Genomic DNA, 27,817 nt, shown 5'->3' on the forward strand with positions numbered 1-27,817 from the left:
GGCTCGCAGCCCTCGGCGACCCCTCCCGCGCGCGCGGCCGGCCCTCGGCTTCGCTCCGGCTCGCCTCCCAGCGCCTGCGGGACAGGCGGCGCGCTCCCCGCTGCCCGAGACCTGTTGGGGGCAGGATGGGCGCGCTGGCAGCCCGGGACTCTGCTCCGGGCCGGGGTGCCGGGGAAGACGCGGCGCGGGGGCGTTGGGCCAGGGCTTGCCGTGGGATGCCTAAAGGTGGGGGACGAGGGCGCGGGGTTCGAGTCCCGGGTACGGTGTCCAGCCTCCGCCCCACGCGGGTGGAGCTCAGCGTTTCTCTCGCGCGCTCCCCTAGGTCTCCAGCGCGGAGCGCCTAGGGAGGCGGGGCCCTGCGGAGGACTCGGGCACGCTCTCTGTCTGGAATACTGGGCTGGCCTGGGATCCTCCGGTGTCTGGGAAAGGGCGAGAGACTGCGGGGCAGGGAGGCCGGCGCCCCCGTTGCAGCGGCTTCCAGCTCCGGATGTCGCTCTCGGGTTCAGTCTCCCCCTGGAGTAGGAGGAGCGGGAGCGTGGGTGTTGCTGCGTGTTCATTGATGGGGAGGATGGAATTAGAAGGAGAAGCGATCCCTCCAGGGGACCTGGGTTCTCGTCAGTGGTGACGGCAGCTCAGAAATCTGTGGGTGCCTGAGAGTAAGGAGGGGGAGCTGTTCTCCTTTATCCTTCCTCTAGGAGAGTGGGGTAGGGGAGGGCAGGGAGAGCGCAGGTGGCCGCCCCTGGAGCCTGCGGGGGAGAGGCCTGTTTGCCAGCATAGGGCGGCGGCGGCCGGAGTCGTCTTAAGCCGGTCGGCTCAAGTCTCAGGGGCTGGAACTCTGCCTAGGAGGAAACCAAGGCCCAGCGGCCAGGCCCTTCTCCCCTGGTTAATCCCTGGGGTGCAGATTTCTTAGGTGGGGACACAAGGCCTGGGGTCCGGACTGGGCGCAGCTTCTTTTCATCTTTGAATTAGATCACCTGAACAGGAGAGTTGACCAAACTTTATCAGTGAGGGCCGAGTAAATGAAAGTCCTTTTTATTTTTTTCTCTTCTCACTTTTTTTTTTCAGGTGATAACTTTATTTATTTATTTTTCTGAGATGGAGTCTCGCTGTGTCACCAGGCTAGAGTGCAGTGGCGCCACCTCTGTAACCTCCGCCTCCCCGGTTCAAGCGATTCTCCTGCCTCAGCCTCCTGAGTAGCTGGGAACATAGACATGCGCCACCACGCCCGGCTAATTTTTGTATTTTTAGAAGAGATGGGGTTCTGCCATGTTGGCCAGGCTGGTCTCGAACTCCTGACCTCAGGTGATCCCCTCACCTCCCAAAGTGCTGGGATTACAGGCGATAACTTTAGGTCTCCCCTCCTTTGTCCCTGGGCAAACCTTGTTTATTCTTTACTAACTTGGTTGTAATCTCTAAATCAAAGTAGACCCTTGAATTTGTTATTCTCCAGGCTGCTGGGACACGTTGGAGTGGCCTTAGAAGGCTGCAAAATGGACTGATGGTTTCTGCCTTCCACTAACATCCCAATATGACTTCCTAATACTAGGGCTCCAGTTCCTGATACCAGAGTTACAGGGAGAAAATGTGGGTTCTGCAGGGGTGTGTCAGGTGTGGACGCTTCAGGTGAAGTCATCAGTGTGGATGATCAGTGTGCACAGCTCTCCTTAAAAACTGGAGGTGGGGCTGGGTGTAACCACAGCAGTTTGGGAGGCTGAGGCAGCCGGATCACTTGAGGATAGGAATTCCAGACCAGCATGGCCAACATGGTGAAACCCTATCTTTACTGAAAATACAAAAATTAGCTGGGTGGGGTGGTGCATGCCTGTAATCCCAGCTACTTGGGAGGCTGAGATAAGAGAATCCCTTGAGCCAGGTAGGTGGAAGTTGTAGTCAGCCAAGATCGCGCCACCGCACTCTAGCCTGGGTAACAGAGCGAGACTTCATCTCAAAAAACAAAAAAAAACAAACAAACTGGAGGTGGGAATGGGGAAGTCAGCTGGGGAATGCTGCAGAATTAGCATAGTCTCAGGCTACTGCCTTTTTTGAAATGAGGCCAGCATTAAAAACCTAAATTGCTTAATTAAGGGAAGAAATACTTAACTCCTCAGTCATATTTGAGATTCGAATTCAAATCAGCTTTAAAGGGACATCTTTTCTCCTGCACTGAGTCCAGGAGGTCTTGCCATGTTTTGACAGATTAGCATAAGGGTCATTTTTGGCTTGCTCAACCCCTGAGATCTCCTAATAGCTGGCATGTATTGAATACTTACTCCATACTGTTCTAAGTACTTATATCTTTATTACCCATTTTATTCTCCTAGCAACTCAATGAGGAAAGTACCACATGCCCATTTTATGAATTGGGCAACTGAGATTTAGAAGGGTTACATAACTTGCTCAAGGTCACAACAGTAAGCAATGAAGCTGGGATTCAAACCCAGGTATTCTATCTGTACAGCCCAGGCCTCACACCATCTAGGGCCAGTAGGGCCAGGATAGAAATGATTTAATGTGGGTAAAATGCTGAGAACAGTTCCTGGCACATAGTGAGCAATCATAAAGTGTTAGTTACTGTATTAGCTTCCTATGACTGCTGTAACAAATTGTCACAAACTGAGTGGCTTAGAACAGCAGAAATTTATTCTCTCACAATTGTAGAGACCAGGAGTTGAAAATCAGTATCATTGGGCTGAAATCAAGGCATCAGCAGGGCCGTGCTCCCTCTGGAGGCTCTGGGGGAATCCACTCCCTGCCTCTCCTACCTTCTGGTGGGGGCTGGCGTTGTTTAGCTTGTGGCTGCGTCAATCCAATCACTGCGTTTGTGGTCAAATTGTCTTTGTTTTCTGTCTGTCCAATCTTCCTTGGCATGTCTCTTATAAGGATACATGTGGTTGTACTTAGGGCCCACTTGGATAATCCGGAGTAATCTCCCTATCTCAAGATCATTATCTGCGAAGTCCTTTAAAAAAAAAAACATACAAGGCGGCATTCACAGCTTCTAGGGATTAGGATGTGGGTGTCTTTTGGGGGATCATTACTTAGCCTATCACAGCTATTATTATATTACTACTAGCACTGCCCCTCTTTACCAAAGAGGTAACAAGAGTAGGCCTGGAGAGAGGGAGGTTGGGTTTGCTGCTCTTTTTCTTAAATTCTCTGCCTGGAAGGGAGTGAAGCTCTTGGAGGTCACCTGATCTAGTCGGACTCTTTGCCCAGGCTTCCTTCCCTCCTCTACTTCAACCCAGAAAGGCTGATGCGGTCGGCCTTCCCCCTAATAACTTAGACCAGTATGAAAAGGGGCCATCGGCAGCTTCAGAGAACAGGCATTTAACTTCATTTTTGAGAGTTGAGAAGAAAGAGCAAGGGCGTCAGGCTTAGCTCATCAGAAGCTTCTCTCTTGAGCTTTATGCCTGGAGGGCTGAGCATAATGAAAATCCAAGCCCCAAAGAGCAGTGATGGTCTCCTGGGTCTAGAAGACTTGGATGTGATGCTTTAAGAAGGGGTAAGATGGTTGTCTCAAACCCGGCCCTTTTGACAGATTGACATTAGCCAGGGCTGACAGCTCTAGGCACTTTTGACAGAGTGACAGCAGCCAGGGCTGACAGCTCTAGTTTCCCCTATGGGTGTAACTGGGGTCTGGTGGTGTGCGGCAGCAAGAAGGGGCACTCCGGCCAGGCTCTTGGTGGGCTGGCAAAGAGGGTTGAGGCCAGCAAGGCCGGATCCCACCCAGCCTGTGCTGGGCTGCACTGTGCTGTGGTCTTGCAAAATTCCCTTAGTCCCCTCAGGGCCATGCTGTTGCCCTCTGAGGGGAATGCAGTTAATGACTACATGCTTGTTAAGTGCTTGAGAAAGCTAAGAGGACCAGAGGGCTGCAGGGCTGGCTCAAGCAGGGTGACCTCAGGGTGTGCTCTCTCTAGCTCATTACTCCCTGGAGCTGGGCTAGGTTTTTTCCATTCTGCTATATGAACTTCAGTCAAACTTAGACACTGCTATAGGAGAATTTGCCTCATGGAGAAGGACTGAGAAGTGGCAATTTCACGGTGTGTGTGTGCGCGCTCGTGTGCAAGTCCAAGTGAAGGAGGTGTTAGGGAGGCATCAGGAAGGAAACCTTTCAAAGGTCAAAATGGCCAATCGCTTCCTTTTTTCTATGCCCACTAGCACTTCCCTGTTTTAAGGGTTCTAAAAATAAGGGTCCAGCTTCCTTGAGGCTAGTGAGGTTGGTTGGAAGGAAAAGAAAGAATGTATTGGGGGCAAAGACCTGAGGAAGAGGAGGCCTCACAGGCCAGGAGAGGGTCTGAGCCTAACACCAGAGAAGATGGGACAGGACTCAGATCAGAGCCATCACTTTGCACAGCCGGACCTGATGTCAGAGCACTAACATCCCCCTGCTGACCTCTGGTTTCTGGGCAGACAGGCTCTCATCTCTTCTGTAGCTTGGGGCTGATGCTGGGCCTTGGAGCAAGTCACTGAATAATTGAATTGGAGGAATCCTTGCTGATACAACCCTGACTGGTTTTTTTAAATTTTTATTGTTTGAAGCTGCCGGTGGCTGGAACTTTGTCTACAGCAAATGGCTTTCTAATGTTTCCAATGAATTGAGAGATAATAGTCTTGGGAAGGACACTGTGGCAGGGGTCAAAGGTCCTAAGGTCTGGTCTAGCTTCTGAATGACATCTGCACCTTTTAGGTCTTCTATTTAACCTCTTTTCCTTAATATCTTCACCAGCTACTGTGCATGGCAAGACCTGTCATGTGTCACGGGGCTTTGCAAAGACAAAATGAGATAATGGACAGAAAAGAACTTGGGAAAGTTAAAGATAGGATCAGGATGCAAGATGTGATTGTGGCATTATTGTGTTGGATTGGAAGAAGGGAGAGGAGGTGAGATAGTGGTTGAGGTGTCTGGCGAGGATTTACATGTATTATTGGATTGTCCTTTTTTTTCTACTGAGAATATTTGAACAATGCCAAATTAAAGAGCAAGGCAGTGGCAGAAGCAAAGAGCTGGAATGAGCGCCTTTGACTTGGCTTCGGACAGTAAGCTGTGTTAGCTATGCCTCACTGCCCAAAGATAAAAGCAGCTCCAAGTTGGCTGCATGAGGAGTTGAGAAGCAGCATGTGGAGCCCATGAATTAAAGTATCTGGTTTCCTTGGCTTTTTCCAGCTTACCTGTTGGTTGACATTGGATCCTCTGAGAACACTTGGCCAACCCAACATCTCTGAATGTAGCTGACTCTGGCGTGGGGGCTGCAGCTGCTTTCCCAGCCTTGGATAGACAGAAAGAGGAAAAGCTGGAACCCACGTGGAGCTGAAGGGCTCTTATAGGTGGGCAGGGCAAGGAAGTCTCTAACTACCTGCTGTGACTGTGCACCACACAACACGCCCTTCTATTTATGTTATTGTACACTGTAAAAATTGCTCTTATGTGTATTAGATACCCCACAGCAGTCTTGTGAGGTAAAGCACACAATATATGCTTTGTTTTAAGGTGAGACTGGAGGCTTAGAGGAGCTCAGGATATGTCTAGCGTCACACAGTTGGTATGCAGGGACTGTATTGCCATAACGGCCTCAGGCTAAACTGCAAGTCTCCCGAACTTTCCAGGCTACAGGGGGTCCTGGTTCCAAAAAACAAAACAAACAAACAAAAACACCTTGATATGCTTTTTTTTCTTTTTTTAAGACAGAGTTTCGCTCTTGTTGCCCAAGCTGGAGTGCAATGGCGTGATCTCGGCTCATTGCAACCTCTGCCTCCTAGGTTTCAAGTGATTCTCCTGCCTTAGCCTCCCAAGTAGCTGAGATTACAGGTGTGCGCCACCACGCCCAGATAATTTTGTGTTTTTTAGTAGAGACACAGTTTTATCATGTTGGTCAGGCTGGTCTCGAACTCCTGACCTCAAGTGATCCACCCGCCTCGGCCTTCCAAAGTGCTGAGATTACAGGTGTGAGCCACTGCGCCCGGCCAGCCGATGTGCTTTTTTTAAAAAAAAAAAAACTTTCTTGAGTTATAACTTATGTACAATCAGCTAACCCTATTTAAAGATTGATACATTTTGACAACTTTACCTATGTGATCACCTACTACAGGACACAGTACATTCATTGCCCCTAAAAGTTTCCTTTGTACCCCGTTGCCGTCAGTCCTCCCTCAACCCCCAACCCTGAGCAGCCACCAGTCGTTTTCTTTTTTTTTTCTTTTTTGAGATGGAGTTTCGCTCTTGTTGCCCAGGCAGGAGTACAATGGTGCGATCTCAGCTCACTGCATGCAACCTCCACCTCCTGGGTTCAAGTGATTCTCCTGCCTCAGCCTCCCGAGTAGCTGGGATTACAGGCATGCACCACTGTGCCTGTCTAATTTTGTATTTTTAGTAGAGATGGGGTTTCTCCATGTTGGTCAGGCTGGTCTCGAACTCCCAATCTCAGGTGATCTGCCCACCTTGGCCTCCCAGAGTGCTGGGGTTACAGGCGTGAGCCACTGCACCCAGCCCAGTTGCTTTCTTTCACTGTACATTAGTTTGCATTTTCTAGATTTGCATGTAGGTCATACAGTGCATACCCTTGTACTTGGCTTCTTTTCTTCAGCATATTTTTGAGACTCATCCTGCATGTATCAATAGTTTATCTCTTTTAATTGCTGAGTAGACCTTCAGGTATTTGGGTGTGCTGGTAGGGCAATTATAACTCCTTGCACACAGCTTCTATGAAAATTCCCTTACGCCGTAATTTCTTTTTTTTTTTTTTGAGATGTAGTCTCACTCTCTTGCCCAGGCTGGAGTGCAGTGGCACGATCTCGGCTCACTGCAACCTCCGCCTCCCGGGTCCAAGCAATTCTCCTGCCTCAGCCTCCTGAGTAACTGGGACTACAGGCGTACGCCACCATGCCCAGCTAATTTTTTGTATTTTAGTAGAGACGGGGTTTCACCGTGTTGCCCAGGCTAGTCTCGAACTCCTGAGCTCAGGCAATCTGCCCGCTTTGGTCTCCCAAAGTGCTAGAATTACAGGCATGAGCCACCACGCCTGGCCTTACGCCAGAATTTCTAATATTACCTTAAGTTTTTAGACCACGTTCGAGCTTACAAAGCAGAGTGACATACATAATCACTATCAAGTCTCAGACATTGATAATTTAATGAGGAAACTGAGGTTTGGAAGATTAAGTGCTACAGAGATCGAAGAGTATCGTGCCTCACTGTTCTATCCTGTGGCTTTGATCACCACCTGCTCCCCACCCTCAGCTGCCTCAAACTCCAGCTCCCTTTCAGGGAGTGGACAGTCATTCACAGAGCTAAAGGCGTTGCTTTTCACAGAGGCAGCCAACCTAGGGAATCCTGTGTCTCCCGCCAGCTTTGCTCCAGCTGATGATGATGTGGTGGTACTATCAGTGCCTCCCCGATCCCAGCAGGCATCAGCCTGTGTAAGAGTATCTCCTTTCTTGGCCATCCAGAAGCTGAAGAGACCCCATCATTATCTGCCCCATCCATCCTGCCCTGATAGACAGAAGTCTGAATTTGTGGCAGCCTGGCTTTGAATTCCAGCTCTGCCCCTTACCAGCGGAGAGACTGACCTTGGGCAAGTTGCTGAACATGCTAAGCCTCGATTTTCCTGTCTGTACAATGCAGACAATAACAGCACTTACCTCGAAGGACCTTTGTGAGAGAAGGGTGCCAAACCACGCAAATAGCTGGAGAGCACCTGGCATTGGGCACACCCTCAGTAATGAGGTCGGTATTAGTGCCACTCAAGTGGCGATGTTACTCCACATGGCTCCCTCTGTGGTTTGGTTCCTGGGTCGCCTTCCACTCTTACGGTTCTCTGTACCTCTCTGAGCTCTCGGCATAAGGCAGTAAGGTGGGGCAGAGGCCAGTGGATGCTTTCTCCGTGATAACTGCATTCTGCTCTCTGTGCCTCTCTCTCTAGAGTGCCCAGAGGGGTGCGGGGCCTGAGAAAAAGCAGATCCAGGGCAGAGAGAGCACCACCCAAGCTGCTGACTATAATAAATGGCAGGGGTTGGGGACTGGAAGGGGCACCATATGGTTGTCTTCTGATTACTTTCAAATGGAATCAGACTCAAGCCTGAGAGTGGGGAGAAAAAAACCACACTCAAGAATGAATCCTCTCTGCACGGTGACAGACTTAGCCAAGCAGAAGGCAGAGCCATTGCCAGGAGAGTGAGATGACTATGATCCTCATTGAACTGAACACTTGTCATTTTCATGGATGGATTCTCCCAGGGGCCACTTTGTATTTGCCCAAAGGCTTATGGAGAATCTCTGGTTTTTCTCTTTTCCCTGGAGGATGGGTGGGTAGATGTGGCAGTGATCACAGTCCTCTGGACACTGTGCCCGGGGCCCTCGGTATGTGATAGGTGATCCCTTTTCTTGTTTCATCTTGCTCACATCCCTGTTTTCCTGGTGACTTTGCAGTCATGCTCTTTGCCACCTACTGTCTATGATGGTGAGGCCTATGGTGAAGTGTCCTAGATGAACATCCAGAAACTGTCTGAGCTCTTACTGTGCATACAGCACCCTGCTAAATTCTGTGCAGTTCTCCAGAGGAAAAGGTAAATGTCAGGTTTTTCCCATCTGGCACTCTGAAGTCAACTGCTCTTTTGAGCTGGCTGCACATTCTCCACAGTGACCCTCAGAGGGCAGGCCTGCCTTTTTTTGTTTGTTTTTTTTTTTTTTGAGACGGAGTCTCGCTCTGTCGCCCAGGCTGGAGTGCAGTGGCGCAATCTCGGCTCACTGCAAGCTCCGTCTCCCTGGGTTCACGCCATTCTCCTGCCTCAGCCTCCCGTGTAGCTGGGACTACAGGCGCCCACCACTACCGGCTAATTTTTTTGTATTTTTAGTAGAGACGGGGTTTCACCGTGTTAGTCAGGATGGTCTCGATCTCCTGACCTAGGCCTGCCTTTCTGAGGCCTGCTGGGATTACAGGTGTGAGCCACTGCGCCCGGCTTGTGTGTGTTTCACTCTGTCTCCCAGGCTACAGTGCAACAGCACGATCCTAGCTCATTGCAGCCTTGAACACTTGAGCTCCAGTAATCCTCGTGCCTCAGCCTTCTGAACAGTGATAACTACAGGTGTGCCCCACCACACCTGGATAATTTTAAAATTTATTTTATTTTTATTTTTGTAGAGATGGGGGTCTCACTACATTGCCCAGGCTTATCTCAAACTCCTGGGCTCAAGTGATCCATTCATTTCAGCCTCCCACAAGTGCTGGGATTATAGGCATGAGTCCCTGCGCCCAGCCTGGACCAGTGTTTTTGGACAGCACGAGGATGCTCTCACTGCTTCATGGGTATGCTTCTCTGTTCCAGAGCATTTGGCTTTTCTGTTCCTGTTTTTGTTTTGTTTTTCACAGTGCTTTATGGTCAAATTCTTTTCCTCTCCATTTAAAGAAAACTCTTTAGGACTTGATATTTTAGAGAGTAAATAAACGGAAAGGAAGAAAGATATGAGGCAATTACAGCGGTGGGGAGCCGTTTACTAGTATGCAATAGTATAATTCTCAAATAGGTACAAAACAAAAACAATTTGTTTTGTTTCAAAATACAACCAAAGTGCAGGTTAAATAGGAGGGTAGTGCCTTGAGCCCAGCACCTGAGGCAAATAGATTGCTCAGGGGCACCTTTTAAATTAAAGGGACATCTTCCCTTCTGTGGAGTCACCCGCTGTTTGTGTGACACTTCCCGTTGTGCTCTCGGCCTCTGTGGAAGCATAAACATTCTTGTACATAAAGCAACTGTGGCAATGAACTCCACCAGGACCAAGGCTGTTCTTGTGCAGAGTGGGAAGCTGAAAGAACCACCGCTGTAGCGGTGTCTCTTACGGCAGTCTGGAAAATGCCAGGGGGAAGCCGACCGCACAGATGGCCAGAGGCAACTGAATGCTTCCGATTTCTTTCAGGTTTTGTTGGATGAACCTTCTCGGTGATTCAGGTAGCAGGATTGTTTAGAATCCTACTTCCATGTTGATGGTGCTCCTTTCAGAAACATTTACTGAGAGCATTCTCTCCCTAAGTGTTTATTCCTTTACCTTGGGAAGGAATCTGCCTCACTGGCCGCTTTTGTGTACAGTCTATTTAGACACAGACATGTGGAACGATGCAGGGTCGCTGGAGTTCTCAACCGTGGCATCTGCAGTTTCGTTTTGTTTGTTTGTTTGTTTTTGAGACGGAGTCTTGCCCTGTGGCCGAGGCTGGAGTGCAGTGGCGCGATTTCGGCTCACTGCAACCTCCGCCTCCCGGGTTCAAACAATTCTCCTGCCTAGCCTCCCGAGTAGCTGGGATTACAGGCGCGCACCTCCACGCTCAGCTAATTTTTGTATTTTTAGTAGACACGGGGTTTCATTCACCGTGTTGGCCAGGCTGGTCTAGATTTCCTGATGTTGTGACCCACCCGCCTCGGCCTCCCAAAGTGCTGGGATTACAGGCGTGAGCCACCGTGCCCAGCTGCAGTTTCGTTTTGAATCAACTTTTCCTTGAATTGCCTGGTTGCTCATATTTTTCTCCTCTTTTTCCCTAATCAGATTTTACCCATCCTGGAGAACTAGTTCCACTGTAATGCATCTGGCTCCTCTTCCCTTCTTTTCACTTCCTCTTCCCCTCCTCTCTCACTCCTCATCTCTTCTGCCATAAGCCTTATTAAGCTTCACACCCTGTGAAGCAAGCCAGGCTAAGGGGATTACCCCAAATCACCTACGAAGATGCACAGTGATCTGCCCAGGGTCCTCAGCCACTTTCTGCATGACAAGTCCCCTGGTAATGGCATTTTTTTTTTTTTTTTTTTTTGAGAAAGAGTCTCACTATGTCACCCAGGCTGGAGTGCAATGTCACGATCTCAGCTTACTGCAACCTCCGCCTCCTGGGTTCAAGCGATTCTCCTGCCTCAGCTTCCTAAGTAGCTGGGTTTACAGGCGTGCACCACCACCACACCTGGCTAATTTTTTTATTTGTAGTAGAGACGGGGTTTTGCCATGTTGGCCAGGCTGGTCTCGAACTCTTGACCTCAGGTGATCACCCACCTCAGCCTCCCAAAGTGCTGGGATTACAGATGTGAGCCGCCGCGCCCGGTCCATTCTTTCTCTCTGTATATGTATGTATATACTGTACAGACACTTCACACATTTATGTGCAACTATAATATCCTATTATAACAGGAGTTCAGAGTATAAAGATAATTAGCTATAATCTCCACCCTCAGGAAACTGGCAATCTAGGGTGGAAGATACACAATTATGATAAAGCATGGTAAATGCGAGGCAAGAGACAGAAGACAGAAGACACATCAGTGTGGGAGAGTGCGGGTCATAAACCTGACGGGGAGCACACGATTACATCTGAAGCACCAGTAAGACATGAGCAATACTCTTCAGTTCGAGAGGAGAGGAAAAAGTCTGGGAAGGCCAGTAGACAGTTCAAATAATTTAATATTATGCCTCAGGTGTAAGATCCTGCTTGGAAGAAACCTCCAGAGGTGGACGCTCAGAAATCTCTAGCTGGAATTGCTAGTAGGGCTCATCTAGTCAAGTACCCTTTTTCTTTACACTTAAGTAAGATGAGACCAGAAAACGAAGTGATATTTTCAAGATCCCACACGGCTAGTCTGTGATAGAAACTAGAGCTTAGGCCTGCTGATCTCAGTTGAGACCACGGTTTCTTTTTTCCACATCAGGCTACTTCTCTGAGTCCAGGCACCTAGAGACAGCTTTCTTTTGTGCTTTGTTTTTGAGATAGAGTTTCATTCTTGTTGCCAGGCTGTAGTGCAATGATGCAGTCTCAGCTCACTGTAACCTCTGCCTCCCGGGTTCAAGCGATTCTCCTGCCTCAGCCTCCCAAGTAGCTGGGATTACAGGTGCCTGCCACCACACCAGGCTATTTTTTTTTTTTGTATTTTTAGTAGAGTTAGGGTTTCACTATGTTGGCCAGGCTGGTCTTGAACTCCTGACCTCAGGTGATCCTCCCACCTCGGCCTCCCAAAGTGCTGGGATTACAGGCGTGAGCCACCACGCGTGGCCGAGACAGCTTTCTAACAAGGTTTTGGCTCTGTTTTCCGGAGGAATGGGAGGATCTGTTCTCTGAATTAGCCTTTTCATATGCTTTTCTCTGTCTTTTCCTTTTGCTTCTCTCTTGCTTCCGGCCTTTTGTTTGCATCTCAGCCTGTTGAAGACAAAGCTAACCTGTCTGTAGGCCATGGGAGTGGGCATCTCTCTAGGTGGGTGGGATGCTTGGGTGAGAAAGTGCCACTTGTACCAGTGATAGGATATTGAAGGGATAGACAGTGGTCTCAGTCACCCATCCATGAGGGTAAGAACAAGCAAGGTTCTGCTACAGCAGAAAGAAAATTGGCTTTAGTGACAAAAGACTTGGCTCAAGTCCTGGATCTGTCACTTTCTGAGGATGTGGTTTTGAACGTTATTTCTATAGGTGGCTGCATCAAAATGAGGCAGTGGATATAAAAGTAATAAAAACCACAAAAAGTCATGCACATGCAAAGTGATACTATTATTTGTTACCAACAATTGGGTCCTGGTACTTTGAGGCTCTCAAAGTACTGTGAACTGTTGGTTTTGTGTGGTATTTAGTGGGCTATTCTAGTCTTCTTCCTTGCCAAGCACCACTGTTTCAGAGAGGCTAATTCCGTCAGCGTGAGGAACAGAAGGAGTCACTCGAGAAGCCATCTCCACCAAAGTAAACACATCCTTCTGGAAGCTTAAATTTTCACTTTATCTCTTGGGAACTAGGGACATGAGTCATAATGAGTTAGCAAGTGGCTTTTGTGAAATACAAGAGGCTTTGTGAAATGCAGCAAATATAGCCAAAAGCATGTGTAGTAGCTTCCTATGGCTGCTCTCACAAATTACTACAAATTCAGTGGCTTACAACAACACACTTGCATTCACATTTATTCAGTTGGGAAGTCCAAAGTCTGAAATGGGTATCATAGGCTAATGTCAATGCGTCAATAGAACTGTGTTCTTCCTGGAAAGAATGTGTTTCCTTGACTTTTTCCAGAGTCCGCCTCCATCCCTTGGCTAGTGGCCCCTTCCTCCTCCATCTTTAAGTACATCACTCCAAGCCCTCCTCATCATCATCACCTCCCGTCTCTGTCTCTGACTCTCCTGCCTCACTCCCTTCCTTGTACGGGCCCTAATGATTGTATCTTCCCAGCTCAAACTCCTCAGCTGAATCACATCTGTAAAGTCTCTTTTGCCATGTAAGGTCACATATTCACAGGGTCTGCAGATTAGGACATGGACAGCTTTGGTGACTATTATTCTGTCAGCCACAGCATGTGTGTGTATAAGCGCTTGGTCTGCCTTTCCCCTGAGTTCATGACATTTCTGTTACTAACTTGTCACCCTTACCATTTCCAACCCAAGCACCAGGTAGTCATAGCTAACCTTCACTGGGTACCTACTGTGTGCCAGACAATACTTTAAATACCTAACATATGTATTATTTTGTTTTATTCTTCATAACAACCCTATGAGATAGGAACTATTATTATACCCATTTTACAGATAAGAAAACTGAAGCACAGAGATTTTAACTTGCCCAACATCACACAGCTAGAAAGTGGTAGAAACCAGGATGCAAACCCCAGGCAATCAACTCCACACTCAAGAGTTCTTAGCCAGCATCCATGGTATTGGCATGTAGCTAGTGTTCAGTAAGGTTTGATGAATAGCAGAAGGAAGGAAACTTGAGATCCAAATAAATGATATGAAGTCTCTAGATTACACGGAACTGGGGTCAAGAGGGCAACCCAACTTGCCCATTGGTTTATTCTTGGACTTGGCCCCAGCTAAATGCAGTGTGGTTGGCTGTCTAGTGATGTGGTCTGGAGTTGGAATGGTTATCACACTTTCTGGAATAGTGTGTGTGTGTATGTGTTTCTGAGTGTGAATGTGTGTGTGTGTATATACACTGCCCATCTCGGCTCCCAGCTGTGAGAAGATGGGGACAGGATTGTACTTACGGGTCACAGAGCACCAAGTCTCTGCCAACCACCTATCCCAGCCTCCACCTGCTGCTGCCGGATGAACCTCTGTGGTAGAAATAGGAAGCATGTTCCTATTCTTGTGGCCTCAAGAAAGGGCTCCTGGGGCAGAATGCATAGTGGTGTGTCTGGTACTTGAGTGTATGATCAGACTGATGTACGTTCAAATTCCTACTCCACTTAGGTTACCAAATCCCTCTAAGCTCAGTTTTGTCTTCTGTTAAATGAAGGTAATAGTCTGTGCCTCAAGGAATTGTTACAATGATTAGATGAGATAATACATATAAGAATGGTGAGTGCAGAGTCTGACCTTAAGTGCATGATAAATGATAGGTATGGTGGTTGGGCTTACAGTGTTGAGTACAGAAGGGGACTCTGGGTATGTTAATAAACCATTCTAAGTCTTTTGGTAAGAGTGTGTTTCTGTTTCCTCCCCAGCCTCCTCAAGACCTGGCTGGAGCCTAGGAATAATTTATTATTTATTTATTCATTTATTTATTTATCAAGACTGAGTTCTGTTGCCCAGGCTGGGGTGCAATGGTGCGATTGTGGCTCTCTGCAATCTCCGCCTCCTAGGTTCAAGCGACTCTCCTTCCCCAGCCTCCCCGAGTAGCTGAGATTACAGACGTGCTCCACCACGCCCGGCTAATTTTTGTACTTTCAGTAGAGATGAGGTTTCACCATGTTGCCCAGGCTGGTCTCAAACTCCTGACCAGAGGTGATCCGCCTACCTCGGCCTCCCAAAGTGCTGGGATTACAAGCGTGAGCCACCACATCCTGCTAGAAGGAATAATTAAAATAGCATTTAGTTTGTATGAAGAGTGTTCTGGGGAGGGGAACAGAGATGCGGGGAGCTGGCTTAGGAGTGTGGAGCAGTGCTCCTCCTTAGTGCGCAGTGGGAGCCACACCACTCCTGCCTTCTGCCTGGCCTCGCAAGTTCAGAGCTGCCGTCTTGTCAAGAAAAATCCATGGGCCAGGCGCAGTGGCTCATGCCTGTAATCCCAGCACTTGGGGAGGCTGAGGCAGGCGGATTGCTTAAGGCCAGGAGTTTGAGACTAGCCTAGGCAACATGGGAAAACCCCATCTCTAAAAAAAATGCATAAAAATTAGCCAGCATGGTGGTGTGCACCTGGTCTTGAAAATCCACTGAGCAATCAAGATACCCTCCTGGGACGTCAGGCCTCAGATCTGCAGCAGCTTTTCTACATCAGGTTGGAGGAGAATATTTGAAGAGCTTATCTTCCTCTAAACGTAAGACCACAGGCCCACAAATGGAAGACTGAACAGACAGCGGTGTCCCCTTGCTGTCTGGCCTCCTCAGGCGCCACAGATCTCCCGGTATCACTTTATCCATCAGGCCTCGGCAGGGAGGCCCCAAGTGGGCTGTCTTGTTCCGGCCTGTGGCTGCCAGCCCTACAGACCAGTGGAGCAGGAGAGATGCGCCTCGGAGGAAGAGCGGTGGGACACCAGGAAAACTGCCTCGGCGAGATGGCCTGCATCGTGCGTGACTGGTGAAGACTTCCGAATGGGATGACTCCCAGGGGGCGCTGAGTAAACAGACGGTTGCTGTTTGCTGTGCAGCTGGCTCCGAAGGATGTGGAGGATGGAATCTCAGTATGTGAAGTTTTTTTTTTTGTTTTTTGTTGTTTGGTTTTTTAATGTTCCTTTTCCATCTTCTGCATGCTGGGGCACCAGCCGCTGCCCCAGAATGGGTTGTCCTGGGAAACAGGTCGTGCAGGGCTACCGATGTTTAGTCTGGAAAAGACATGCAGAGATAAGGAAGATGCTGAGGCAGGACAGAACCAGGCTCCTGTTAGTCCAACAAAAATTTACTGAGCAGTGACTTTGTGTCAGGCACCTGGGAATTGTGCCGCATTCTGAAGGTACAATCATGAATAAGACCCTGACCACAAGGAGCCCCCAACCTCTTGGAGAAGACACCCTCAAGCAGATGACTTCAACATAATCTGATATGATGGAGAGGGAGGGAGGGTATCTCTCCTCTAACAGTGAAAGGGCTGTCATCTGAAAAGCGGATGCCTATTTTGTGAACTTTTTTTTTTTTGAGATGGAGTCTCCCTGTCACCCAGGCTGGAGTCCAGTGGTACGATCTTGGCTCACTGCAACCTTTGCCTCCCAGGTTCAAGCGATTCTCCTGCCTCAACCTCAACTTCCCGTGTAGCTGGGATTACAGATGCGCACCACCATGCCCAGCTACTTTTTGTGTTTTTAGTAGAGACGGGGTTTCACCATGTTGGCCAGGCTGATCTCGAACTCCTGACCTCAGGTGATCTGCCTGTTTCGGCCTCCCAAAGTGCTGGGATTACAGGCGTGAGCCACCGTGCCTGCCCTATTTTGTGAACTTTAATGAGTGGTTATAATTGCTGGTGACAGGGTCAGATTTCAGTTCACAAGAAAAAACAACTTTTGGAAACCATTGGCCCATGTACAGATGCTCGACCTCCTCAGGGAGTGTTTTCTCTGGTTCTGGGTGAGCACAGCAGAGCTTCCTGATTAGTCTCTTCAGAAGGACCCAAGCATTCTGCTTTGGAGTCAGGAGCATACCTGAAGTCCCTGGGGGACCAGGTGGGCCAGCCTGCAGTGGGGTCATGCCCTCTAGGGGTGTCCTTTACGGATCAGCTTCTGGATAGCAGCTTTCATGGGCATGATTCTCAGGTTGGTTAGGGATGGATTATCCATACCTCAGGGCTGAGGGGATGTGCAGTGATGAACTGATGGAATTGAGCAATGGCCTTAGGAAAGATGAGCCCTCAGCATTCGCTGGTTGGGCAAGCATTCACTGGCCAGCCACTGTCTGGCCTCTGGGCATGTGACAGTGAGTTGCGCTCAGCATTCTGGGAAGGGGTTAGTGCTGAGAGAGGCCTCAGCAAAGGAGATGGGAAGCAAGTCCAGTGTAACCAAGCCAGGGCAAAACAGCCACCTTAGGAGGAAGGAAAGGAACTGTGGAGCTGGGAGTGCAGGCGCTTGAGACTCAGGAGGATTTGAATCTGTAACAGTTAGGAGGCTGAAGTTTTTAGCAGTAAGAGGAATAGCCTTAGCCAACCTTGAACTCCTTACCATAGAAAGTTCCAGGGCTGGGCACGGTGGCTCATGCCTGTAATCCCCGCACTTTGGGAGGCCGAGGCAGGCGGATCACAAGGTCAGGAGATCGAGACCATCCTGGCTAACACAGTGAAACCCTGTCTCTACTAAAAATACAAAAATAAAAATAAAAATAAAAATTAGCCAGGCATGGTGGCGGGCGCCTGTAGTCCCAGCTACTCGGGAGGCTGAGGCAGGAGAATGGCGTGAACCCGGGAGGCGGAGCTTGCAGTGAGCCGAGATCGCACCACTGCAATCCAGCCTGGGCGACAGAGCGAGACTCTGTCACTTAAAAAAGTTCCAGAAGGCCTGGTGCTCTTTCTGTTGTCACTGCAATTTCTGATGATGGAGAGAATGTATATTGCAACCGTTTTTTTTGCTGAAGAGTCTAATACTATCTCCTTGTTTGGTCCTCTTTGCTCTGGAATTGCTCTGTCTGCAGAGGGGATTTTCTAGTTTAAAAGAAAAAGAAGATCATGGTGAGGAAGGAAGTACTCTCAAATTTCTTCAGCCTTTCTCAGCTTACTGCTGGACTCCTGCCAGAATATTAGAGTATCTTTTTAGAGCTGCATATCTAGGGTTCAGGATGCCTCTTTTTCTTCCTTCCACTAATTTCCTGTTAATAGGGCTGTGTTGTTGTTTTTCCCACACACATTTATTAAGTGTGTGCTCTGCTAGGATCAAAAGAAACAGATATGGATAGAGAATGAGCTGCCACCTTGGTGCTCCCAGTCTAGTAGGGAAAACAAAAATAAAAATTAAAATAAAAAAAAGAAAACCAAGTAAGTATATAGTAGTCTGCTAAGTGCCCCCAAACACAGAGATGTAAACAGTGCTATGGAATCATGGAAGAGCTAGTGAAAATAACTCTAGTTGCGGCCCCTCGTTCCTCTGAAAAGCTGGATTTTGTCAAGTGGATTCATATTAGATTCTCAAAGGTGTTGGAGGTAAATACCATTCAGTCATCTCTTATGTGCCAATCATAAGCCATGGCACCTTACAAACATTGTCTTTTTTTTTTTTTTTTGGGACGGAGTCTCGTGCTATCGCCCAGGCTGGAGTGCAGTGGCGTGATCTCGGCTCACTGCAAGCTCCACCTCCCGGGTTCACGCCATTCTCCTGCCTCAGCCTCCCCAGTACCTGGGACTACAGGCGCCCGCCACCACACCTGGCTAATTTTTTTGTATTTTTAGTAGAGACGGGGTTTCACCATGTTAGCCAGGATGGTCTTGATCTCCTGACCTCCTGATCTGCCTGCCTCGGCCTCCCAAAGTACTGGGATTACAGGCATGAGCCACTGCGCCCAGCCCAAACATTGTCTTTCTTACTCAGCACAGCAAACCTCTGCAGTTAGTTTTTTTTTTTTTTTTTTTTTGAGACAGAGTCTTGCTCTGTGGCCCAGGCTGGAGTGCAGTGGCACAATCACGGCTCACTGCAACCTCCGCCTTTTGGGTTCAAGCGATTCTCCTGTCTCAGCCTCCTGAGGAGCTGGGATTACAGGCATGCACCATCACACCTGGCTAATTTTTGTATTTTTAGTAGAGACAGGGTTTCACCATGTTGGCCAGGCTGGTCTCAAACTCCTCACCTCTGGTGATCCACCCACCTTCGCCTCCCAAAGTGCTGGGATTACAGGCGTAAGTGCCTGGCCTGCAGTTAGTATTAATAAACCCATTTTACAGATGAGGAAACTGAGTTTATGAAACATGCACCATGATTAAGTGGCAGAGCTGGGTCCCTAACCCAAGTTTTCCTGGCTCCAAAAACCTTTTATTAGACCCATGTTTACGGTGCCTCGGTTTCTGCTTTGCTGGTTTATTTTTGTTCCTGGATCACAGCTTTAAACTTGCACACAGAGCTCTAGCACCCTGACTGGCAAATAAGCATTACTGGCAATGCAGCCAGCTGCTGTTTCCTGTGTTTAGAGACCACGTTGCAGGAAAGTGTTTTAAGAGTTGTTTTGAGTGTTGGTTCTGTTCCTCTGTGTGAAAGTGTGGATGCTGTTCTGAGAAAGAGAAAGGTGACACGGATGCTCAGTGTTCTGTGGCAGTTCCCATTTGGTGGGGATTTGGAGAGGAATTGATATGTCACTGGATGAGATCAGAGTCTTTCTTCTGTTTGGTCTGAGACCATGTGGCATCATGAAATCAATGGACTGTGAGGTCAAAGTTCTAGAACTAGCCCAGCCACTGTTCTGTCCTGTGACTTTGGGTAAGACAGTTTATGTCTGCTTTGCCCATCTGTGCAATTTAGTTCTTCAAAGCTGCAAGGAGCACCTCTGATGAGCCAAGCACTTTCAGTCCATGGCCCCAAGAGATAAACAGGATGTAATCCTGGCCCCAGTGAATTCCTGAGATTAGGAAGGAGATACACACGTACACAGTAGATAATCACAAAACAAGGAGGTACCTGCAGAAGGCGGAGCCCATTTTCCTCCAGTTTGCAGTGGACCATCTTGGAACTGCAGGGTATTTGGAACTTCTTTATAATTAAATAGAGAGAGAGTGAGAGCTTACATTTGTTCTGAACCTACTATATGTAATTTTACTCTTTTCTCAATCCTGAGGAAAGTAGTAAGCAGTACTTCCATTTTACAAATGATTTGCTGCATAATCCTGGGCAATTCATTTGTTCCATTCCAAATAACACTCATTATACCCCATGATGTACCAAGAACTGTGCTTGGCTACTGGATATGTAGGAATAAACAAGGACGCCTCTGCGTTTAAGGGCCGTAGTATCATAACCATGTAATTCAGGCTGCGAAGAGGTCCACGAGGTACTAAGAGACCTCACTAAAAGCCACGTAGCCCAGAAAGCACAAGACTCACAGGATCCAGGAAGGATCCACTCTAAGGAGGTGCCACTGGAGCTGAAGTTGGGAAGGCAGGGAGTTGGGCAACTGGACATGTTGAGGGTGAAGGGGTGGGACGAGGAGGGGATAGGGTAGGTGAAGAGGTCAGTGCATGCATAGGCATGATGGAGGAGAAATCCTGGTGCACCAAGGCAGTGTGTTTGAGGCAGCGGAGCTGGAAGAAGCTGGCGACAATCACATGGTACTAGGGAGTCTCAGTTTATTTTGAAGGCCCCGGAAAGGCACCAAAGGATGGTGAGCAAGTTCACGACGTAACCAGATTTGTCTGAAAGAGCCTAGCCTCACCACTCAAAATGTGGTCCTCAGACCAGCCCTTTTGGTACCAACCAGGAGCTTGTTAGAAACATAGAATCTCAGCTCTACCTCAAACCCACTACATTAGAATCTCCACTTTAATAAGATCCTTAGGTGATTGGTATATACACTGAAGTTTGGGACACCTTGATCTATAGTAAGGACCAGCAAACTCTATAAAGGGCCAGAGAGTAAATATTTCAGGCTTTGCCGACCATATGGTCTCCATGGTGGCTACTCAGCTCTGCTGTTTTGCAAAAGCAGACACGGATGATATATAAACAAATAAGCATGGCTGCGTTCCAATGAAAGTTTATTTGTGGGCACTGAAATTTTGATTTTATAGAATTTCCATCAGTCACAACATGTCACTCTTCTTTTGATTTTTTTCTTCTTTTCTTTTCTTTCTTTTCTTTCTTTTCTTTTTTTTTTTTGTTTTGTTTTGTTTGAGATGGAGTCTCTGTCACTCAGGCTGGAGTGCAATGACACAGTCTCGGCTCACTGCAACCTCCACCTCCCAAGTTCAAGTGATTCTCCTGCCTCAGCCCCGAGTAGCCGGGATTACAGGCGCCCACCATCCGACTGGCTAATTTTTGTATTTTTAGTAGAGATGGGGTTTCACCATGTTGGCCAGGCTGGTCTCAAACTCCTGACCTCAAGTGATCCACCCGCCTCGACCTCCCAAAGTTTTGGGATTACGGGCGTGAGCCACCATGCCTGTCCGTGCTCTTCCTTTATTCTATGCATAACTGATTTGAAAGGAGAACCAGAGTCCTATCTTTTCTCCTCCACAACAGAGCAGAGTAAAGGATGCATAAAAGGCAAATTAACCTTTTTTCTGATATGTTACAAATGGTTAGTTAAGGGCTTTTTAATGTCAGAGCTGCTGTGTCAAAGCCAAAATGCTGTGAGCAGCCTGTCCCAGGGCAATGTGTTGTGCAGAGCAAGACCCGAGGCATTTCAATACCTGAAATAAGATACCAAAACTCTTTTGTATTTAGCAAAATAAAAGTTAGATTAGGTGCTATTCCATAACAAATGAAGTTTGGCTAGAAATTATTTAATTTATTCGTATTTGTTTTTGTTGAAACCTTGCTCTTAGTAATTAATGAATCATTCATTGTAATAGTTACTTAAAAGCGTAACAGAATGAATCAAGCATTCCATTTGTTTTCTTATCCATAACTGTAGGATGTCTAAGTGATTTTTCTTGTGACAAAATCCAAGACATTGTTGATTTCTTTAAATCCACCCAAAATTTCTATATACATAGCCGCAACTCTGGCCCTATTCTTGTTCTAGCCAGATTCCTCAGTCAAACAGCAACAGTGCTCACAGAGGAAATGGAGTCTTGCCTTCTGGTACCTCTGATGCTTTGGTTTTGGACACAGAAAGGCAATGATGAGATTGAGAATGTAAGTCCCAGACAAGCCACACTGAACAGTCCACTCTGAAATCATGTATGTAGGAGGTCCTCGGGGAACATGGATAAGCTTCCCTCCAAAGAAAGCTGAGTCCTGGGAAGTAGGGACTTCAACTGTTTGAATGTCCTGTTCCTTGTTCTTTCACCATGACACTGGGATAGCATGCTGTCTGCAGGGGTAATAGGCACAGGTTCATATGCACTCTTCTGTACACACACACACACACACACACACACACACGCACATGCATCCAAACCCACATGCTTACCCCCCTGGCTTGCTTGATCCCTTCAGGGTTTGAAAAAAAAGATGCTTCTATTTGGAGGCTGGTAGAAGTCTGTTAGGTTACTGAATACTTTTGGGGAAGGGACACAAACAGACAAGTCATCTGTTGCCATCACACAACTGCATGGTCAGCGCATCTGCGATTCCACGATGCTCTGCCTGGGTTTGGGAAGCCTTGTGTGCTGAGTGTGGCAGCAGCAAGGCTGACTCATCACTGCCACCCAGGGTGGCCCAGCTGTCAGAACAAGATGGGCCCATCTCCTCTCTGTTCTCCCTGCCTTGTCAAAAAAGCACCAGTCGTGAATCATCTGCCCATGTACAGCCACTTGGAAGCTCCAAGGGATCACTGCGAGGATAGCGAGTGCAAATTCTCCTGTGTAGTACCTTGCTGACGCACCATGAGGCCTTGGACAAATTGCTTTTTCTTAAATAATTAATTATAATAGTTTTCATTTATTTAGTAGTTGACTGTGTGGATGGTACGACGGAGCCACCATCAGATGCAAGTCTGACCCACGGCACCAAGCTGCCTCTCACCGTCCAGTATGAGATCTCATCTCATCTTCATGGCAGTTCTTTGATATGGACGATAGTTATTTTCCCATTTTTATAGATGGGGACGCTGAGGCTTTCACTTGTCCTGAGCAGTTCACTTGTCCCAGTTGTGGGGCAAGGAGTGACTCTAACCTTCTGACTCCAAATTCCATATTCTTTTCAGTCTGCCTTTCCCGAGTTTTTATCTTTCCGTGTAAAAAGTTGAGAAACTCTTCTTTCTCCTTCATGTGGTTCCTGGAGCCTGAGATGCACATCTCTTTCTAACCAAGAGCTTCTTTGAGGAAGATGGTAATTAGGACACTAGGGGCCAGCTCTCCTCATTCTCTCCTGGCAGGGCTAGAGGACTAACCCAGCTCTGGGCTGCCTGTAGCCTCCCCTCCCCTCCAAGAGGGAGCTGCACCAAGCCTAGCACTGTCATGGGTAAGCTTGCTCTGTAGAATTCACCAGCCATCCTACAGTGATTATAAATATAATAAACTAGGGCCGGGCGCGGTGGCTCACGCTTGTAATCCCAGCACTTTGGGAGGCCGAGGCGGGCGGATCACGAGGTCAGGAGATCGAGACCATGGTGAAACCCCGTCTCTACTAAAAATACAAAAAAAAATTAGCCGGGCGTGGTGGCGGGCGCCTGTAGTCCCAGCTACTCGGAGAGGCTGAGGCAGGAGAATGGCCTGAACCCGGGAGGCAGAGGTTGCAGTGAGCCGAGATCGCGCCACTGCACTCCAGCCTGGGCGACAGAGCAAGACTCCGTCTCAAAAAAAAAAAAAAATAAAATAAATAAATAAAATAAATATAATAAACTACTGATTAAAAAAATTTAATGGAAATTTTCTAACTTATCCTAAGGTAGTAAGAATAGTATAATGAAACAAATGCATCAAGCAATTCATCCTTGATCCTATTTCATCAATACCACCCACTTCCCCACCCTCCCCCATATAATTTTGAATTAAATTTTAGAGTGAGCCATGGTGGTTTACACCTGTAATCCCAAAACTCCAGGAGGCCAAGGCAGGAAGATTGCTTGAGCCCAGGAGTTGGTCTTGAGGCCAGCCTGGGCAATATAGTAAGACCCCATCTCTACAAAAAATAAGTTACCCAGGCATGGTGGTGTGTGCCTGTAGTCACAGCTGCTTGGGAGGTTGAGGTGGGAGGATCCCTTGAGCCTTGGAAGTCGAGGCTACAGTGAGCTGCCACTGTACTCCCACCTGGAGACAGAGTGAGACCTTGTTTCAAAAAAAAAAAAAGTCTTAGATGTATCATTTAGTCTGTATTTCAGTTTGTATCTTTAAAAGACTGTGACTATTTAAAATATGACCACAGGGCCTGGCATGGTGGCTCACACTTGTAATCCCAGCACTGTGGGAGGCCAAGGCAGGCAGATCGCTTGAGGTCCGGAGTTGGAGATCAGCCTGGCCCACATGGCGAAACCCCGTTTCTACTGAAAATACAAAAATTATCCGGGCGTGGTGGCGCACACCTGTAATGCCAGCTACTTGGGAGGCTGAGGCAGGAGAATCACTTGAACACGGGAGGTGGAGGTTGCAGTGAGCTGAGATTGCGCCACTGCACTTCAGCCTGGGGGACAGAGCAAGACTCCTCCTCAAAAAAAAAAATAAAAAAAATAATAAAATAAAATATGACCACAGGATCATTATCACACCTGAAAAATAATTACTTAATATTATCAAATATCTAGTCAGTGATCACATATCCTCAATTGCCTTATAATTAAAAAAAATTTTGTGTGTGTGTGTGTGTGTGAGCCAGGTTTCAAATAAGATCTATACTTGAGATGGAGGGTTGTGTCTCTTAGTGTAGTTAGCTTCACTGCCCAGTCTTTTCTGATTTTTTTATTTGTCATTTTCTTGTTGATGACCAGGTCAAATGTCTAAAGTCTCCATAGTCCGGATTATGCTGATTGCAGCCCTGGATGGCAGGGAACATCTATTTCTTGTAGTTCCTTTAGGTTGATAGTTAAGTCAAGAGGAAACTATTAGTTTTTAATATAGATCTCATTTGGATCAAAAGCTCACTTGACCAAAAACTCTTGATAAAACATCAGATACAGCACACATTCTTATAGAAAAAAATGGGAAAGTCAGCTGAAGAATAGACTGAGACGAGACATTTTGTCCTATTATACGCATTTACAAGGCTTATCCTGGAGTCTGTGTTCACATTCAACCCATCTAATAAATTGGCTGTAGAGACAAGATTGATCGATGAGGAGTGATCTAGTGAATAAGCATTTATTGAGCACCTACTATGTATCTGCCTGATACTAGGTGCTAAGAAGTCAAAATCAAATAAGGAAGGCCTAGTCCTGGCCTGGGGATGCTTATCTTCTAGAGAGGGACAAGCAAAAGTTAGGAATGGTGGTATATTGTGAAAATGCTGTGTGTACTTATTCACAGATAGCAAGAGCTGCAGAGAAGAGTGTGTGTTAACCTCACTAAAGCAGGTGAAGCTCCCTGGAAGGGGTGACATATTATGAAGGATGAGATATCAACAATTTTAGAACAGAAAATATTTGGTTCAGTTTCCTGAATTTGGATAAGTAAAGAGGAACTCAAAGTGATGCAGGTTTGTGTTTGTTGTTGTTGTCGTTTTGAGACAGAGTTTCGCTCTTGTTGCCCAGGCTGAAATGCAATGGCTCACTGCAACCTCCACCTCCTGGGTTCAAGTGATTCTCCTGCCTCAGCCTCCTGAGTAGCTGGGATTACAGGCATGCGCCACCACGCTCAGCTAATTTTTGTATTTTTAGTAGAGATGGGGTTTCTCCATGTTGGTCAGGCTGGTCTCGAACTCCTGACCTCAGGTGATCCACCCGCCTTGTCCTCCCAAAATGCTGAGATTACAGGCATGAGCCACCACGCCCAGCCTGTGTTTATTTTTTAAGAGAGATTTTCAACAAGGCTTCCAACCAGAGGCTAGAAATCCTTACATAACTAATAAATCATTTGTCCAGATGTTTCATTCCTTCATTCTTCTGGCTCATCAACATATCTTCATGGGCCCCAGGTCTGAAACTGCAGTATCTTGCCCCCCGGCAAGACGAAAATACTATCTTTTTTCCACCAATTCTGGGTCTTTTCCTTGGATTATCACTGAGTTTGCAACTGATGTTTCTGCAGCCTCAGAATAGGAAAATATGGTGAAAGTCCATTGTATCTTCAGGGGAAGGACAACTTGCCTTGTTTTTCTTCTTTATTTGCTTATTCTCTGTCCCATATCCCCACCCCCGGGATGCAGCTTTTTGAGAGCAAAGACCTTGACTGCCTTATTCATTACTCTGATTCTCCTGCCCGGAAGAGTGTTTGCCACAGAGCAGGTGCTCAAGAAATACTGTAGAGCAAATTAATTTATCTTTGTCCTTCTTACCTAGGGTAGGGTTTCCCTCTGAGAGTGTCTGCCTGTGAGTACTCCAATTTATAGGCAGAGATGGAGTTTTCAAAATATAAAGTGTTTTAATCCGACACATCCTCGTGATAATGAAAATACTTTTTTTACTATTATTAATTTTTTGTGTTGCTCTGTCGCCCAAGCTGAAGTGCAGTGGCGTGATCTCAGCTCACTGCAACCTCCGCTTCCTGGGTTCCAGCGATTCTCCTGCCTCAGCCTCCCGAGTAGCTGGAATTACAGGCATCCGCCACCATGCCCAGCTAATTTTTTTTGTATTTTTAGTAGAGACGGGGTTTCAGCATGTTGGCCAGGCTGGTCTCGAACTCCTGACCTCAGGTGATCCACCCACCTTGGCCTCCCACACCCGGCCAGCACCTCTCATTTTTATAGCTCGTTACATTTTCAAAGCATTTTCACCTCGTGGGGTCTTCCTCGAGCTTCATAGCAGCCCTGTTTGGATACAGGCTGAACAGATGATGTTATCACCATTTACTGAAGAGAAAACTGAGGCGCTGAGAGGTTAAGTTGCATAAGCCCACATGGCCAGGGAGGAGCAAAGCAGGTACTGAACCCAGGCCTGCCTGGCGCTCTTTTTGCAAGACCACCAGGCCCTTCTCTCTCTGCTCACGGAAAATAAATACTAAAAAGAGCAGGTTTCTTTCCGGGTCACGTCCTCCCTGAGGAAGTCCAGTCCCAACTATGGCCTTAAGTGGTTTGGAGTCCTTTGGGGAACGTGATTATTTGGGGCTGCTTAAGTGCTTAGCAAAAAGTCTGCCAGACAAAGTCTAAGTGGAGCTGAGAGAAGCAGATTTTTTCTCCTATGAGCTGAGTCATGTCGAGGAAGAGACAAATGGCTACCAAGGAGAAATATGTAAGTAGACTGGTCAACACGCATGGTCGAGCATGAGACAGTAGACTCAGGTACAATTATTCTGGGAGGAAGCACAGGGCTTGACTCCAGGGTGTGGATCCGGAAGCAAGCGTTCCTCCTAACCGGGACCCAAGGATGGTGTTGACAGTGGAGTGGTAGATTTATAAGAAAGGTGGAGATGGTACTGAGATGGTCTTAAATGTTAAGAAAACAACCATAGGCCGGGCGCGGTGGCTCACGCTTGTAATCCCAGCACTTTGGGAGGCCGAGGCGGGCGGATCACGAGGTCAGGAGATCGAGACCACGGTGAAACCCCGTCTCTACTAAAAATACAAAAAAATTAGCCAGGCGTGGTGGCGGGCGCCTGTAGTCCCAGCTACTCGGAGAGGCTGAGGCAGGAGAATGGCGTGAACCCGGGAGGCGGAGCTTGCAGTGGGCCGAGATTGCGCCACTGCACTCCAGCCTGGGCGACAGAGCGAGACTCCGTCTCAAAAAAAAAAAAGAAAGAAAGAAAACAGCCATAAAACTTGTTTGGGGGCTGGATCTGTGCAGGATGAGTTAGGCTCTTGGCCGTGGTGTGCAGGGAAAGAACATGGCGCTGGAGGAAAAGCCACGCAGGCTTGTTAATAGAGCTCCGTGTGCAGGCGTTTGGGAGGAGAATGGAGGCTAGAAGGCACTGTCTCTTCTTCCTACCCTACCATAAATGCCTTAGGGAAATACCTAATGCAGGTGTTGACTTTTTCCCTTTCCTAATCCCTTTCTTCCCCCACCACTATCCTATGTGCCAGCTTATCTCAGACAAATCAACCCATCTCTCTAAGCCCTGTTTTTCAGTAAGTAAAATGAAGGTATTTCTTTTTTTTTCTTTTTTCTGAGACAGAGTCTAGCTCTGTCGCCCAGGCTGGAGTAGAGTGGTGCGGTCTCAGCTCACTGCAACTTCCACCTCCCAGGTTCAAGCGATTCTGCTGCCTCAGACTCCTGAGTAGCTGGGATTACAGGCATGCA

At 47.6% G+C, this 27,817-nt stretch overlaps 1 protein-coding gene across 4 annotated transcripts in view; it reads left to right on the forward strand.

The window, feature by feature from the left end:
• UBASH3B (ubiquitin associated and SH3 domain containing B) overlaps window positions 1-27,817 on the forward strand; it is a 157,047-nt gene that overhangs the window by 1,565 nt on the left and 127,665 nt on the right. The window contains exon 1 of one of the 4 annotated variants that reach the window (XM_063636601.1): window positions 12-15,615. The exons of 2 other annotated variants lie outside the window; for them this stretch is intronic. In XM_063636601.1, the coding sequence (XP_063492671.1) occupies window positions 15,596-15,615 (20 nt within the window). In that variant the 5' untranslated portion in view covers window positions 12-15,595. Of the gene's footprint in view, window positions 1-11; window positions 15,616-18,153; window positions 21,688-27,817 lie in introns of those variants that run through there. One more of the 4 variants, XM_055273527.2, reaches the window with a different exon arrangement.

Source organism: Symphalangus syndactylus, chromosome 3 (genome assembly GCF_028878055.3).
Source record: "Symphalangus syndactylus isolate Jambi chromosome 3, NHGRI_mSymSyn1-v2.1_pri, whole genome shotgun sequence".
Lineage (NCBI taxonomy): Eukaryota > Metazoa > Chordata > Mammalia > Primates > Hylobatidae > Symphalangus > Symphalangus syndactylus.